The 15219-nt window shown below is 40.4% G+C and overlaps 1 protein-coding gene across 6 annotated transcripts in view; it reads left to right on the forward strand.

Moving 5' to 3' along the window:
• HEPH (hephaestin) overlaps positions 1 to 15219 on the forward strand; it is a 211130-nt gene that overhangs the window by 52753 nt on the left and 143158 nt on the right. For 3 of the 6 annotated variants that reach the window (XM_049872967.1, XM_049872971.1, XM_049872969.1), the window contains one exon: positions 6818 to 7030. The exons of the other annotated variants lie outside the window; for them this stretch is intronic. In XM_049872967.1, the coding sequence (XP_049728924.1) occupies positions 6818 to 7030 (213 nt within the window). The remainder of the gene's footprint in view (positions 1 to 6817; positions 7031 to 15219) is intronic. 6 annotated transcript variants of the gene reach the window in all.

A 15219-nucleotide genomic window follows, 5' to 3' on the forward strand; every position in this document is an offset into this window, starting at 1 on the left:
CTGTTTGCAATAGCAAAAAGATAGAAGCAACCAAGGTGCCCATCAATGGATGAAGGGATAAATAAATTATGGTATATTCACACAATGGAATGCTACCCATCAGTAAAGAACAGAGGTGAATCTGTGAAACATTTCATTTCATAACATGGAGGAACATGGAAGGCATAATGCTGAGTGAAATTAGTCAGTTGCAAAAGGACAAATATTGTATAAGACCACTATTATAAGATCTTGAGAAATAATTTAAACTGAGAAGAAAACATTATTTCTGTGGTTCCGAGAGGGGGGAGGGAGGGAGGGTGGAGAGTGGTATTCATTAATTAGATAGTAGATAAGAACTACTTTAGGTGAAAGGAAAGACAACTCACAATACAGGGGAGGTCAGCGCAACTGGACTAAACCAAAAGCAAAGAAGTTCCCTGAATAAACTGAATGCTTCAAAGACCGGCATAGCCGGGGTAGGGGTTTGGGGACCATTGTTTCAGGGGACATCTAAGTCAATTGGCAAAATAAAATCTATTAAGAAAACATTCTGCATCCCACATTGAAGAGTGGCGTCTGGGGTCTTAAACGCTAGCAAGCAGCCATCTAAGATACATCAATTGGTCTCAACCCACCTGGATCAAAGGAGAATGAAGAACACCAAGGACACAAGGTAATTACCAGACCAAGAGACAGAAAGGGCCACATGAACCAGAGACTACATCATCCTGAGATCAGAATCAACAGATGGTGCCTGGCTACAACCAATGACTGCCGTGACAGGGAACACAACAGAGAACCCCTGAGGGAGCAGGAAAGCAGTGGGATGCAGACCCCAAATTCTCATAAAAAGACCAGACTTAATGGTCTGACTGAGACTGGAAGGACCCCAGTGGTAATGGCTCCCAGAGCTTTTGTTGGCCCAGGACAGGAACAATTCCCAAAGCCAACTCTTCAGACAGGGATTGGACTGGACAGTGGGTTGGAGAGGGATGCTGGGGAGGAGCGAGCTTCTTGGATCAGGTGGACACTTGAGACTATGTTGGCATCTCCTGTCTGGAGGGGAGATGAGAGAGTAGAGGGGGTTAGAAGCTGGCAAAGTGGACTCAAAAAGAGAGAGTGGAGGGAGAGATCAGACTGTCTCAATAGGGGGAGAGTAATTGGGAGTATGTAGCAAGGTGTATATAAGTTTTTGTGGGAGAGACTGACTTGATTTATAAACTTTCACTTAAACACAATAAAAGTTATAAAAAAGAAAAAGTTCAGAATAGAGCTTGCACCAGTACTGCTCAAAATATTTCAGAGCATAGAAAAGGAAAGGATACTTCCAAATTCATTCTGTGAAGCAAGCATAACCCTGATAAAAAAAAAAATCAGGTCAAAGACACCAAAAAAAAAAAAGAAAGAAAGAAAATTACAGACTGGTATATCTCATGAATATAGATGCAAATATTCTCAACAAAATTCTAGCCAGTGGAATTCATTATCATATCCAAAAAATAATAGACACCATGACCAAGTGGGATTCATACCAGGTATGCAAGGATGGTTCAACATTAGAAAATCAATCAACGTAATCCACCACATAAATAAAAGAATCACATGATCATCTCAATCTACTCAGAAAAGGTAATTGAAAAGTCCAACACCCATTCCTGATAAAAACTCTCCATAAAATAGGCATAGAAGGAAAATTTCCCAGCATAATAAAGTGCATCGATACAAAACCAATGGAAACCCTGGTGGCATAGTGGTTAAGTGCTATGGCTGCTAACCAAAGATTCAGCAGTTCGAATCTACCAGGCGCTCTTTTGAAACTCTATGGGGCAGTTCTACTCTGTACTATAGGAATTGACTCGATGGCTCTGGGTTTGGTTGTGGTATACAAAACCAATAGCCAGCATCATTCTTAATGGAGAGAGACTGAAAACATTCCCCTTGAGAACAGGAACAAAAAAAGGATGCCCTTTTCACCACTCCTATTTAATATTGTGCTGGAAGTCCTAGCTAGAGCAGTAAGGCAAGAAAAAGAAATAAGGGGCATCCAAGTTGGTAAGGAAGAAGTAAAATTGTCCCTGTTTGGGGATGATATGATACTATATATAGAAAACCTAAAAGACTTCAAGATAAAACTACTACAACTAACAAAGATTCAGCAGAGTAGCAGGATATAAGATAAACATCTAAAAATCACTTGGATTCCTATATACCAATAAAGAGAAAGATGAAAAGGAAATCAGGAAAACAATATCTCTTATAATAGCCCATAAAATAATAAAATACTTAGGAATAAATCTAACCAGGGATGTAAAATATGTATACAAAGAAAACTACACAACACTACTGCAAGAAACCAAAAGAGATCTACATAAATGGAAAAACATACCGTGCTCATGAATAAAAAAAAAAATAGGCAGACTTAATATTGTGAAAATGTTAATTCTACCAAAAGCGATTTACAAATACAATGCAAACCCGATCCAAATACCAACAGCATTCTTTAAAGAGATGAAAAAACTAGCCCTTAACTTTATTTGGAAAGGGAAGAGATCCTGGATAAGTGAAGCACTACTGGAGAAGAAGAAAGTAGAAGAACTCTCACTATCTGACCTCAGAACCTACTATACAGCTATGGTTCTCAAAACACCCTGGTACTGGTACAAGGACAGATACATTGACCAGTGGGACAGAATTGAGAACCCAAATGTAAATCCATCCACCTACAGTCACCTGATCTTTGACAAGGGCCCAAAGCCCATCAGTTAAGAAAAAGACAGCCTTCTTAAAAAATGATGCTGGCAAAACTGGATGTCCATCTGCAAATAAATGAAACAGGACCCATACCTCATATCATACACAAAAACTGATTCAAATGGGGATCAAAGACCTAAATATAAAACCAAAAACTATAAAGGCCATAGAAGAAAAAATAGGGCCAAAGCTAGAAGCCCTAATACACAGCATTAACAGGACACAAACCATAACTAACAACACACAAATTCCAGAAAATAAGCTAGGTAACTGGGATCTTCTAAAAATTAAACAATTATGCTCATCAAAAGAATTCACCAAAAGGATAAAAAGAGAACCTAGAAACAGGGAAAAAATAATTTTGGCTATGACAAATCCGACAAAGATCTAGTCTCTAAAATCTACAGGAAAATCCAACACCTCTACAACAAAAAAGACAAATAATCCAATTAAAAAATGGGCAAAGGAAATGAACAGGCACCTCACCAAAGAAGACATACAAGCGGCTAACAGACACATGTGGATATACTCGCAATCACTATCCATTAGAAAAATGCAAATCAAAGACATTACTGGCACGAATCCAAAAAACAGAAAATAACAAACGTTGGAGAGGCTGCAGGAAATTTTATGTATTGCTGGTGGGAATGCAAAATGGTACAACCATTTTGGAAAATGAAATGGTGCTTCCTTAGAAAGCTAGAAATAGAAATACCATATGATTCAGCAACTCCACTCCTAGGAATATATCCTAGAGAAATAAGAGTCGTCACACGAATAAACATATGCACACTCATGTTCGTTGCAGCATTGCTCACAATAGCAAAAAGATGGAAACCATCTAGACGCTCAACAACAGATGAATGGATAAAAAAACTATGGTACATACACACAGTGAAATACTATGCAAGGATAAAGAACAATGATGAATCTGTGAAGCATCTCACAACATAGATGAATCTAGAGGGCATTATGCTGAGTGAAATAAGTCAATCACAAAAGGACAAATATTGTATGAGACCACTACTATGAAAACTCATGAAAAGCTTTACACACAAAAAGAAACAATCTTTGGTGGTTATGAGGGAGGGGAGCGGTGGGTATGGAAAAACACTAAATGGGCAATAGATAAGTATTAACTTTGGTGAAGAGTAAGACAGTACACAGTATTGGGGAAGCCAGTACAGACTGTCCAAGGCAAGGTAATGGAAGCTGCATAGACAAATCCAAATTGCCTAAGGGACCAAATTATTGGACTGAGGGCTGTGGGGATCGTGGTCTTGGGGAACATATAGCTCAACTGGCATAACATAGTTTATGAAGAAAATATTCTACTTTGGTGAGCAATATCTGGGGTCTTAAAAGCTTGTGCGTGGCCATCTAAGATACTCCACTGTTCTCACCTCCTCTGGAGCAAGAAAGGATGAAGAAAATCAAAGACACGAAGGAAAGATTAATCCAAATTCCTGATGGAGCTCAAGTACTACAGCCTCCACCAGACTGAGTCCAGTACAACTAGATGGTTCCCTGCTACCACCACGTACTGCTCTGACAGGGATCCCAACAGAGGGTCCCAGACAGAGCTGGAGAAAATTGTAGAACAAAATTCTAACACAAAAATAAATAAATAATAAAGGCCATACTTACTGGTCAGACGGAGACTGGAGAAATTCCTGGCTTATGGCCTCTAGACACCATTTTGCCTCAGTAATGAAGTGTCTCCTGAGGTCCACCCTTCAGACAAAGATTGGACAGTCTCATAAAACAAAATGAGACTAAAGGGGCACACCAGCCCATGGGCAAGGACTAGAAGGCAGAAGGGGACAGGAAAGCTGGTAATAGGGAACCCAAGATTGAGAAGGAGAGAGTGTTGACATGTTGTGGGGTTGATAACCAATGTCACAAAACAATAAGTGTACTAATTATTTAATGAGAAGCTGGTTTGTTCTGTAAACCTTTATCTAAAATACAATAATGAGTGGAAAAAGGGATTAGGTTTAGGACCTATCCTACAATGATACGACCCATTAACATAACAAAAGAAAACTCCCTGTTTCCAAACAGAGTCATGTTTATAGGTACAGGGGTTCAGAGTTCAATATAACTTTTTGAGGGACACAGTTCAATACTTAACCCTGGGATACCACCTAGTCGAATCTCGAACATCCTGAATCAGTCCTCTAAGCATCTCATCATTCCACTCCTATTTTCTGTTTCTTGATTTTGTTTTTTCTGGGGGCTTACATTTCAGAAATTTCCTCAACTTTATTATTTTGTGTGTGTCTTTGTATTTTTTTAATTCAGAAATGACATTATTTACATTTCTAGGATTTTTTTCCTTTATTTTGATCAAATTATTCCTTTTAATAGCACCCCGTTATTGTTAAGTGTATATAATGTGCTCTCAAATCTCCCTGATAATTTTTCAATCTGAAAAATAAAGTTTTCTAAATTAAAAAAAAAAAGAAAAGAAAAAGGATTCCTGGAGGAAAAATAGTGCTTGAGCTGGGGCTTGAACACTGAATAGATTTGTAATCAGGACATTAGGGGCAGGGAAAGCAGAATCGGGGTATTGGTAATATTCCCATAGGCAGTCCAGGGGATTATCAGACAGGATGTCTCATTATGGATAGTTCCAGCGATTGTGGGGGTCAACTCTAAACAGGCTTCCCTGTATTTTTCAGAGGAGGGTAAGAGGGTGGGAGGAGTGGAAGAACAAGTGCATTGCCTTTTGGCGCTATCTCTTGGTTCCCATCACCAATCATTTCCATTAGCTGGAAAAAGTAAGACAGTCCTGTGGGCCAAGTTCATTTCAGTTTGAATTTACTGAGCACCTAATTGGTACCTGGCAATGTACCAAGCACTCAGGCTGTCACATATATAAAAGAAAAAAATTAAATGATGTACTTCCTGCTAGGTCAATCCAGTGCAGGAGATAGATAAATCATTGTAGTCTGTGTGGTAAGTGCTACTGCAGAATTTTGTGATGCAAAATTGCTGTGGGAAAGAGATAGAGAGATATCTCTGCTTCGCAGGGTGGTGACCTTTGTGCCAGAACATGATGGACGAATTACAGGTTACCATAGAGAGAGACCATAAAGGAAGATTACTCCATGTAGAAGGAATAGCATGTGAAAAGTCAGCATATGTTTTATAAGCACCTATCATGTTTAAGGCCTTGGGGATGCAGAGAACATAGAGTTCATATGATAATGGGGTGTGTATGTGAGGGAGAGGGAGACAGAGTGTAGGCAGGAGTACCAGGGAGGAAGCTACTGCAGAAGTCCAGGCCAGAGAGGATGAGGGCAAGAACCAGGGCAGTGGCAGTGATGATGAAGAGGAGACAGGTAGAGAGTTGAAGGTGGAACCCTGGGGAACCCCAACACTTATGCAGGGCATGGAGAATGAGAGCAAGATGGATAATGAACTATTAGAGAGGTTGGAAGAGAACCAGGAGAGTGTGATGCCACAGAAGCCAAGGAAGAGGAAATAGGTTGGTGCTTTTGGCAGCGGGTAGGAGGGGAAGGAAGATGGCGTGTGGCAGTGGAAAGTGGTTCAGTGTTGCCAAGACATGAGGCATGGTGAAGGAGTGGCAGGAGATGAGGCCAGAAAGACCAGTTTGGCCCTCATGCCAAAGAGCCTTGAAACCAGACTAAGGAGTCAGGATTTCATTCCGTAGATGGTGGGGAACCCTTGAACGGCTTCAAAAATAAGCTAAATAAGTGATCCCATCTCTGAGTTTTTTTTTTAAGAAAGTTTAGCCTTAGGCAGTGTGAGGATCCTGTGGGGGAATTGCACTGGAGGCAGGAGCTTACACTGGAGCAGAGTGGAGTGGCAGTTGGGCTGTGGAGAGTTGAGGCAGGTCTGGATGTGTGGAGTGGCCACAAGGGATACTGAGGGAGAGACAGAAATATCTACTAGCTGTCATAAGTATAACCAAAGTGGTTTAGGGAAGAAGGCAGAGGGGCTGAGGATGACTTGGCAGTTTCCAGTTGTAGGAAATCATAGTACAGAACTGATGCCATGTTACTGGCTGGTGCTTGAGTCTCATCTTCCAATTTTGCTTTGTTTTCTTGTTTTCCAGCCATTAATGGGTTTCTGTTCTCTAACCTGCCCAGGCTGGACATGTGCAAGGGTGACATGGTGGCCTGGCACCTGCTCGGCCTGGGCACCGAGACTGATGTGCATGGGGTCATGTTCCAGGGCAACACCGTGCAGCTTCAGGGCATGAGGAAGGATGCAGCCATGCTGTTTCCTCACACCTCTCTCACGGCCATCATGCAACCCGACAACCCTGGTAAGTGCTTTAGCATCTGATCCTAGGCTCAGAGACTTTGTTGGGCTTGAGGTGTAGGGAATTGGTGAAGAGAAAAGAAGAGGCATGTTGAGTGTCTTGGGAAAGTTTTCAAATTCTTTTGTCTCCTTCCTCCTCAACGCGCTCTCCATGTTCTGATTCTTTAGATGATCTTCCCAGCTGCAAGTAGAATAGAATGAATAAAAGACTGAGGCAACTCCTTTCTGGAACAACAGGAGAGAAGCCTGGATGCTGCCGAAACTTCAGGCAGTTCTTATATAGACAGACAGTGGACTTGGCTAAGTAGCCCCTTGGCCACATAAAGATTATAATTACACAAACAGTCCTTGCATTAGAAGGGAGGTTGATGAGAAGTACCTTTCAATTCTGAAATTCTGTGATGATTTCTGCAAACTCTTCCACTTCTGAGGGGAGGGGGAACTGTAACATGTTCAGCCCAGGAATCTGAGCACACAAGCTTGTTCATTAACTTGTTCTGTAATTTTGATCTAATCACTACTCTGCTCTGTGGCTTGCTTTCCTTCCTTTGCCCTCACCCCTGCCCTTTTTGTAAAGAAGAGAGTTGACAAGAAGATTGAACTAGAATGTTTCTTCAGATTCCATCTATGTCTGGCATTTCCTAATGCAGCAGTATTTTTTCTTTGTAGTCCTTAGGTGTGTTCTGTTTCTAGCCAGTAAGTGGTAATAACAATTGTAAGAAAAATATGGCCATTCCAGGCAGGTCCCACTGAACTTCTTTTATTTTAGCTCTGTAAGTTCCATTCATATCTGGGAGAAAAAAAAAACCCTAAACAAAACAAGTCTTCTCCTTGACAATTTAATAATTCCAGCCTAGCACTGGATTTGACAAATACTTAGCATTAAGCTGGTTTCCCCAGATTTCCTGGGTCTTTATTTCTGTCCATCTACTTGGGCTACTTTCTTTGTGTGTGTATGTGTGTGTATATTAATTGTTTAATGAGAAACTTGTTTGCTCTGTATACCTTCATCTAAAATACAATTTAAAAAAGAAAAAGAAATACTAAGGAATTTGAATTATTCATTCCTCTTTCTGCAATATTTGTAATAATTTTACTAAAATCCACATGAATATGCCTTGTTCTAAGCCATTCACCATCCCAATAAATCTTCTTCCTTCTAAACGGGGGCATCTAAAACTAAGGGAAAATAACCAGCACACTGTGGAACTAGAGGAAAGATTAAAGGAAAACCATTCCAAAATTACCAATTTAGGAAGGCAGTATGTTTGCAAGAAGGAGAGAAACCCACAAAAGGAGTTCACCCTTTGTTTTGGGTTATTTAAAGATAAAATGGTGAATGAAAAACAAAACTGTCTTGTGCCATGTCGCAATGCCTACATCCAACCATTTAAAGTTTAGCAGCCCCATAATGGCTCAGCAAGTCCCTGCATGATACAAACACCACGACGTCTACCATGTCAGAATCCAAAATCTTTCCGATGCAGTTATTTCGGGGACTGAGAGAAGTTCGTTTTTGTAACTAATCTTCCGTAGTGTCTCAGGAGGTTTGTGTTCAGCTCCCCCTGCAGTCCAAAGCGCGGTGTCGCTCACAGCACAAAAGTACTCAGCAGAGTCCTTTAATGAGCAGAGTGTTTCCTCAGGTTGAAGGAAGATTCACTTTTCCTAAATTCGGCCTCAAAACCTTTGATGCCTTTAACCAGGGGGTCACCTGTACCCTACTTAAGGAAAAGCTGGAGGCCTTGGCTGGGGTACTGAGTGTACCAGAAGAGATTAGGAGTTTCCCAATAGGAGTAATTGCATCTCAACTCCAGTGAGGCTCCTTCAGAGACAGAGACAGGACCATCAGGCTGGGTCACTGACTGGGCTCTGACGTCTCTCAGGGCAAAGATCGTTCCCAACCTTGGGATGAGCAACAGGAAGATGGCTGAGCAGTGGAGACACGGCAGGCTCTTTTCTGAAGATCTCTCCTGAGCAGGCAGTAAAGTGGCTGCAGAATCTAAGCTCTTAACAATAGGAGCTGTCAGGAAGGTTAAGCTGAACAGGTTCTTAGATAAAAATACAAAAACTGTTGAGGTGAGCCTGGATGCTTTGTGGCCTCTGATTCTTGCCCCTTGTCTCCTTTAGCGAAGAATTCGACGAAGAGTTCTTCAGCCAGCTGCAGGGAGGGAGGAGGGGCTAAGCCAGTGATGTTTATCTTCAACAGAAGCAAAATCTCTAGTTTGTGCGGCATCGCCCTCTAGAGGCCAGGCACAGAATCAAGGGTGCAAAGTCCCCACAGACAGCTGATTAATGTTTTCCTTCGATTTCCTAAGGTATTATATTAAAACTTCCACATAATATGTTTCTTCCTTCCAAAAACTATGATGGTGTTTTCTTCTCTTGGCTTTGCCCTTATGACAAGCACTAGATGCAGGGCAGGGCAGCAATGAGACAGGAGACTAAGATTCCGAAAAAAAAAAAAAATCTTTCTCACTCTGTGTGCTGGATTAGTTCCCTGAGAGATTGATAACAGGATATCTGCTTAAATCTCATATTAAAACAGTATGTAACATGCCCAGCTAAATGTTGAAACAAATGTTTAAAATCCTTACTAGGTCTGTAATTTAGTCTTGTCATATTCCTCTTCTCAAATAAGAAGTGGAAACGCTATTTTCCTTTAAAAGGGGGAACATTTTTAGCCATTAGAATATCTAAAGATAAAATTCAAGCACTTTATCCCCATCCAAAACCAAATACACATTTCCATTGCATTCAGGGCCTATTAAGTTTTATTGGAAATGTAAAATCATTAAAACGACCCACTGGCATGAAGTTTGATGAATCCACATACGTAAGTTCAGCACCTGTTATAGACCTGTATATTAGACACTGGTGAATAATAAGGAATGCACAGTGCAGGAAGCTTGCCTTCAAGGAGTTAAAACAAAACAAAAATATTTGTTGTTGTTCTTAGGTGCCATACAGTCAGTTCTGACTCAAAGAGACCCTGTGTACAACAGAATGAGACACTGCCCAGTCCTGTGCCATACTCACAGTTGTTGCTAGGTTTGAGCCCATTGTTGTAGTCACTGTGTCAATCCGTCTCATTGAGGGTCTTCCTATTTTTCTTTTTTAAATTAATTTTTATTGTGCTTTAAGTGAAGGTTTACAAATCAAGTCAGTCACTCATACAAAAATTTATACACACCTTGCTATATACTCCTAATTGCTCTCCCCCCAATAAGACAGCACACTCTTTCCCTCCACTCTCCATTTTTGAGTCCATTTGGTCAGCTTCTGGTCCCCTCTGCCCTCTCATCTCCACTCTAGACAGGAGATGCCAACATAGTCTTATGTGTCTACTTGATCCATGAAGCTCATTCTTCACCAGTATCATTTTCTATCCCATAGTCCAGCCCAATCCGTGTTTGAAGAGTTGGCTATGGGAACGGTTCCTGTCTTGGGCTAACAGAAGGTCTGGGGACCATGACCTCCGGGGTCCTTCTAGTCTCAGTCAGACTGTTAAGTCTGGTCTTTTTATGGGAATTTGGGGTCTGCATCCCACTGCTCTCCTGCTCCCTCAGGGGTTCTCTGTTGTGTTCCCTGTCAGGGCAGTCATCAGTTGCAGCCAGGCACCATCTAGTTCTTCTGGCCTCACGCTGATGGAGTCTCTGGTTTATGTGGTCCTTTCTGTCTCTTGGGCTCATAATTACCTTGTGTCTTTGGTGTTCTTCATGCTCCTTTGCTCCAGGTGGGTTGAGACCAATCGGTGCATCTTAGATGGCCGATTGCTAGCATTTAAGACCCCAGAAGCCACTCTCCAAAGTAGAATGCAGAATGTTTTCGTAATAGATTTTATTATGGCAATTGACTTAGATGTCCTTGTGCTACTTTCTTGGCCAGGAAGGGTCATGAGCAAATTGGAGATATCAGTTAGTGGAGCTGAAAGGAATGCGAGGAACAAGTGCTTGCAGTGGAGAGGGCATGCGGAACTTCTGAATAAGAAAGGCCTTATTCTCTGGCCTTGGCCTCAAAGCCAAACCCAGGTTTTATCTTCTTCCTACATAAGGAACTAGGCTCCCCAGCCAGGTACCTATGCCTCCCTATGGCTCATTCTTACTTTGGATGAATGAAATTATTGTTTGTGTCACATTGAGGCCCAAGGAAGGTGCTTGTAGTTGGCTTAAAACATTCTGATGGGTGGTGTGGGGAGAGAGAGGGAGAATGTATTTCTAAGAGTAAAAGCTTGGAAGGTTACTCTTGGTTAATTATTCCTGAGGGTTTTTTTTTTTTTTGCTAGCTAAATCACAAACCTTTTTTATGTTTTTATTTTACAAGCCTTTTAAACTCTTTTCCTGAAGTGATTCCGTCATAGAAGTTTGCAACTGAAGAACATTTTTGAGATATTCTTGGTTCTCTTAGTTTACTGATGGGGACAAGGTATAGAGATCTGGAGGGAAAAAATAACTTGCTCAGGCTGGAAATGTTGGCACTATTATTTCCTCTTCTCCCTCTTGCCCCTTCTCCATTAACTCCTATTGATTCTTACTCCTAGATAATCTCTCATAACCATTCTGCCCCTGGGGGCTTGCTCTCTGACTACTGATGAGAGAGACCATTGTGCTTCTCCAGAGACCTGGGCAAAGGCATCAAGTTAATGGAAGAGCCAGGACCAGAATCTGGCTTTGGAACTCTAGAGAGAATGGTAGCAATGGGGAACATTAAATATGCCCACGTACTTGAGGACTTTTGCCAATAGTTTAAAAACATCAGCTTGCAGATGCAACGTGTTATGTACTGAATGCTTACAATTAGGTAAAGATAAATAAAAAACTAAGTGAACAAAGAGAGAAAGAAAACAAAAGCCCAGAAAGAAATGCAGCAAAATGCTGAGTGTTTGAGTCATTGTGGGGCTATTGGTGATTTTTTAAAAATCATCTTTTCTCTTTATTCTAAATTTTAATGACATTCAACAGAAAACAAAGTATTGTGTTTAAAAATACACCCTGCACAATATGCCTCAGCCCTTCACAATAGAACTACTACTATTAGAGCTTTAATAGCTAAGTAGAGTAGCAGATAAAAAAGTTAGAGCTTATGTTATTTCCCAATAAATTCATGTGAAACTTCTCAGCAGCAAAGAGGTGCATATTCATTACTGCCTTGGTTCCTCACTAGAGTTTCTTTCCTCTCTCACCATTGGAACTCTTCATTTGTTTTTCCCTTTTTCTCACCCTTTCCTGCCCTTTTTTTTTCTCACTCCTTTTCCCTCTCTTCTGTCATCTTTTCCCTTCCCCGTCTGCTTATTTTTTCTTTGTTTTCGTCTTTTCTCCTTTCTTATATCTCTCTTTCTTCTTTTCCTACCTTCTTTTATTCCTTCATTCATTCCTTCTTTTTCTTCCATCCCTTATTTTCTCCAATCTTCACTCTTATTTTTTTACATTCTTTCTTTTGTCTCTCTTGTTCTTTGTCTTTTCTTCTTTCCTTCTTTTTCACTTTCTCCTTTTTTACTTTTCCCTCCCTTCTTCCTTATTTTTTCTTCCCTTTTCTCCATATCTCCCTTCTTTCTTTTCTACCTTTTTTGCTTCTTCTTCTCCCCTTTTTGCTTCTCTTCTATTTCACTCCCTTCTTTCTATCTTATGTTCTTTTTCCCTTTTATTTTTAATTTTCTCCTTTTTTATTTTCTTACTTTTCATTTTTCTTTCACTCTATATTCCTTCCTCTCTTCTTGTCTTTCTTTTTTATTCCTTTTCTCTGTTTTTTTCCTTTATCTCTTCTTTTTCTATTACATTTTTCCAAAACACTCTAAACATCTGTTTTCTTCCTGTTTATCTAGGTTTGAGGGATATGAAGATGAATGAGGTAGCTCACAGTGAGAAAGGGAGACAGGCATATCAACAATAATCACAAGGTTATGATGATGCTATGTACCAAGAGCTGTGATAACGGAGAGGAAACAATGAAAAATTCTGCCTGACTGTTGGAGTGAAGCTCCCTAGGAAAGCAGAGATTAAAATTGAGCTCTTAAGAAAGAGTAAGCTTTCACCAGCCAAAGAAAGGGAATGGGTGGTGAAGAATGGCATTATAAACAGTGGGAACCATATGGATAGTGGCATGGAAACAGCACCTATCTGGAAAAAGTTGAATAGCTGATTTGATCCAATGGTTCTCCACTCAAGGTAGTATAATAAAGAGCATTTGGAAATGTGTGGAGGCAGTTTCTGTTATCACAATGACTGTAGTGGGAAGGAGGTACTACTAGCACTTAGAGAGTGGGAGTCAGAAATGCTAAAACTTTTTCCAATGTGTACGATGGCCTTACACAATGAAGAAATGCTCACCCAAAATGCTAAAACACCCCTGTTTAGAAACACCAAGAGTGTAGAGTTGAAGGAGAATATAAATGGCTAAAATCCTGGTTAGAAAGAGAGGCAGAGGCCAAATTATGAAAGGTCTTGGTAAGGAGTTAGGACATCTAGGTTATGGAAATCTATCAAAGATTTTGCTTCTTTTATTAAGATGATGAGTGGCAGGATTTGATTAAGATTTTTGTAAGTTTACTATGGATTAGTATAAAAATAGCTCTGAGTCAGGAGGCACCAGAGTCAGGGAAACACAGCAGGAGGCTCTTGCAAGAGACTATGAGTGCCTGCCAGTGGGTGCAGGCTGTGGGGCTGGAGAAGGGGAGAGGAGTTAAAGAATATTTTAGAGGAAAATGACACAAATTTAATGTGTGTTTGAGCAAGAAGAAAGGATGGCTGAGATTTCCAGCTTGTGTAATATGTGGATAGTGATGTCATTAACCAAATGAGCAAATACAGAAGCAGGGACAGGGTGATATGGTTGCAGTTGAAAGTGTTCATTTGGGGACATGTAACATTTTAAGTTACTGGTAAAACCCAGGTGGAGATTTCATAGTAGGTGGTTTTACATAGAAATCTAGAGCCAGAAAGAGAAGCCCGGGTACAGAGATAAATCTGGGCGTTTTCATAGTTAAAATACATAAACATACAGAGTGATAGGAAAGAAATCCTAAGGGAGAAATCAACATTTAAGTAGGTAGAAGAAGATAAGTTAGAATAAAGGGACTGCAAAGAACTGGTAAAAAAAAATGTAGGAGGATATTTGGAAGAGAGAGAAATGCCATGGAAGCCAAGGTCAACAAAGTATTGAAAAGAAGGGGCTTCGACAACAAATGAAAGGTTCAGAGGATGTGGCTAGCCCCAGGTTACATGACTCAGAATTTCTTCTACCTATTCCCATCTCCTCAAGGAATCATCAGACTTTCTTCTCCACATCAACCGCTCATCCATGACTTTTGGACAGTGTATATAGTTATTTATTCACATATACATTCACTCATATAATACAATTATTTCACACCTTCTATGTGCTAGAGAATTGAAAAACATAGGCATGATTCTTGCTCTCAGGGGAAATTCACAATAAGCACATAACGACCCATAAATAAAAGAACAAGATAATTTCATATAATTATACATGCCATGAAGGAAGTAAAATACAGTTATGTTATAAAATGTTGAGAACATTACCTCAGAGAGGCTTTCAGGAAAGCTTCTATGTCAATTTGAGATGATGCCTAAATAATGAAGAGGAGTGAACTATACGAAGATTTCTGAGCAAAGAATTCCAGGCAGAGGGACCAATAAGTCCCAATGTCCTAAGGTAAGAATAAGCATGACTGGTTTAAGGATCAGAAAGAAGACCGATATGGTTGGAGTGTAGTGAACTAGGGGAAGCCTGATATGAAATGAGATCATAGAGGTTTACAAAGATCATATTATATAGGGCTTTGTAGAGCATAGTCAGGAGCTTGGATATTATTCTGAATGTGAATGCAATGTTTAAAGCAAGTGAGCAATGTACTCTGGGTTGTATTATTAAAGAGCACTCTGGCTCCTGTGTGGAGAATGGTTGAGGAGGGCAGGGAGAGAGCAGAGTAGGCAGTTGGTAGGCTATTGCAGTTTTCCAGGTGAGATGATGATGGAGTTTGGACTAGGGAAGTGGCAGTAGAAATGGAAATAAATGAATGGATTAATATAAATTTGAAAGGAGAGCTGATAGGATTTACTGATGGATTGGTGTGGAGGATAAGGGAAAGAAAAGAGTTGGGGTGCTGATAAGGAAATAAAAGAGTGGACCCCTTCTTTTGCAGAGCCTATAAAGTAGTGGAAGGGATCCATTTTAAAG

The sequence above is a fragment of the Elephas maximus genome, chromosome X (assembly GCF_024166365.1).
Source record: "Elephas maximus indicus isolate mEleMax1 chromosome X, mEleMax1 primary haplotype, whole genome shotgun sequence".
In the NCBI taxonomy this organism is placed as follows: Eukaryota; Metazoa; Chordata; class Mammalia; order Proboscidea; family Elephantidae; genus Elephas; species Elephas maximus.